Below are 2470 nucleotides of genomic sequence, written 5' to 3' on the forward strand. Positions count from 1 at the left end.
TATTGCAAGACTTGATCTCATTCCAGTCATCGAGGCATTTTATTCTAAATTCTTTTGCTATTTCCTTAGCGAAACCCAGCACTTCTCCAATACTCCCGAAAATTATATCTCCGACTACAGCGAAGATTCCACTGATGGTGGTTTTCCACTGAGACCACCATGGTTTGGTTATGTCCATTCTTTCATTAAAAAACTGATAAACATCATGCAGAATGGACTCGAATAAGTTTTGCAACTCCGAAGTTTTTTTCAGAACTTTGTGTAACACTTTCAGGGAGTCTTCAACTTGTTTAAGACCATCCTTCAGCTGGTCACTAGCTATTTTAAAAATGATTTCGCGATCAGACTGTTTCTTATTGTCAATTTTGGATAGAACAGTATCGAATATTCCAATGGATGCCGTGCACCATAAGTAAATAAGACCAACAGATTTTTGGTAATCTTGTCGAACACTACTATTCAGTTGACGCACTTTATACATTTCTTCATTGGCGAAGCCTGGGTAGTGTCGCATTGCTTTGCCGAGGGCATCGATGGCATCTTGCAGAGCCTTGAAATTTACTTTTTTATCCAACTCAGATTCATATGTTTGGACCGTTTTCGAAAGAAATTTAGCTGTCAAGTACAGGGGACTCGCCTGGGCTATCGGCCCACAAGAGTTATTTTCTAAAATGGAAATCACGGAACCCATTGTTTGACGGCTTCGATGGCAGAAAGGCAAAGACTGAATTCTACAGTTAACTTTCAAGGCAATTTAAACGAGGAACAATAATACTTGTTTTTTTTTTTATTCTGATTTATTTATTATTATTGAAGTACTTACTTAAGTGTGGTTTTAATGCCGATAGGGAATGTGTTATACCCTTGTACCAATCCCCATATTAAATTTATTGTTTTCAAGTCTAAAAAGTCTAATAAGCCTTTCCAAAGAGTATAGCTATTTCCGGTCATCAAGGTGTAGACCTTTAAATACTCAAAAAATACAAATAGTACTACTAGTAGAATGCACTTTGTTATCAAGCTCTGATTAGATACGTGATGGACGATGCTTTTACTATCTTTACTACTGTCTACTGTCTACTTTATCTACTGTGATATAAGGCCCCGATTAGATACAATACTATATTATAGAGGCATTAGTCAGAGACTGCAATCTGTAGGGTAGGGTCTGATTCAGTTGGAACTTTACCGTCTTTGGCACAAGTTCTGTATAAGTTCTCAAAATGGTTTCGATATCAAATTCAATAAAAATAAACATTATCCAACTGATTGCTTTAACCGAAGAGATCTTTATCACGACCAGGGGACTAGATAAACTGCAGAAGGTCATTAAGGTTATTGACGAGTCCCTGCTCAGCTACAAAGGAAAGGCCAAGGATAATCTGGATGAACTGCGCACCGCCAATAGTAATGTTCGCCAACAATACAAAACCTGTGCTAACCATATCTTCGAGTGGAGTGTTTTCATCAAAAATGCTCTCGATACCATAATTTCCAACTTGAAGAACCCGGATTTAGAAATAAAAAAAAAAGAAACCGTTTGGGGAATGACTTCTGATACATTCACCTGCGGCCTAGATATTTTAAAAACAGCATCATACGATTTAAATAAATTAAACGGAGGCATTCTACTACATCATTTACGGAAAATGAAAGAAAATCTTGAACAGGATAAAGACAACGTGCAAAAAAGATTTAATGACGAGGAAAAAAAACACAAAATGAACAAATCTGTAAAAAGGCAAAGTATGTTTAGGGAGCAAGATCTTATGGAATATGTTACGAATACGTATATTTTCAAATACGTGGGTAGCTACTTCAAAGAGGATATTTCCCCGGTTGAGAAGGCCCTAGATAAGGCAATTCAAATCGCGGACCAGTTCATCAAAGACTTGGAGAAATATAAATCTATGTTGGAAACAGTCTTACACTCCAATTCGACAGACACGGTTAGTTTAGTTAACTAAACTTTTATAATAACAATAAAAATTTGTAACAATCAAATTAATCATTTTCAGAACATAGCCCAACTGTTAATGAAAAATCCCGACTTGCGAGATGATTTCATTCCCAAACTGGAGCAACTACAAACGACCTGTCTTGCATACATCAAATTCCGAAAATCTTCCCAATAAAAAATACTATAATTTTTCTGTTTCCTTATATCTGTTTAGTACAGGTATACTTTAAGCCAATACTGTAATACCATTAAGCCACCTATTTGCTTGATTTTTTTGTAATTGTATTAAATATTTGTGGGAATGAGTTTTTTTTTTTGTGGACTGTCCAACTCAAACAATGTGGGTTGTAGGTCATAAGTCACCTAGTGCTTGAGCTTTGACCCTTGTCAGGAATCATGTTAAAGTACAGTTGAACTTTTGAGAACAATTCTCGGGCACCGGAACCACCAACTTTTAGCATCCTTTTCATAATTGCAACCACTAACCGCACAACTTTTGTTTAATAGACC

The 2470-nt window shown here is 36.2% G+C and overlaps 1 protein-coding gene across 1 annotated transcript; it reads left to right on the forward strand.

The window, feature by feature from the left end:
* Positions 1 to 1195: 1195 nt before the first annotated feature.
* LOC138926253 (uncharacterized) lies at positions 1196 to 2209 on the forward strand. The gene is made up of 2 exons (XM_070279783.1): positions 1196 to 1949; positions 2019 to 2209. Exons 1-2 carry the CDS (start codon positions 1224 to 1226, stop codon positions 2133 to 2135), a joined length of 843 nt encoding a protein of 280 aa, XP_070135884.1. The 5' UTR covers positions 1196 to 1223; the 3' UTR covers positions 2136 to 2209.
* The last annotated feature ends 261 nt before the right edge of the window (positions 2210 to 2470 follow it).

This window comes from Drosophila bipectinata, chromosome XL, assembly GCF_030179905.1.
Source record: "Drosophila bipectinata strain 14024-0381.07 chromosome XL, DbipHiC1v2, whole genome shotgun sequence".
NCBI classification, from domain to species: domain Eukaryota; kingdom Metazoa; phylum Arthropoda; class Insecta; order Diptera; family Drosophilidae; genus Drosophila; species Drosophila bipectinata.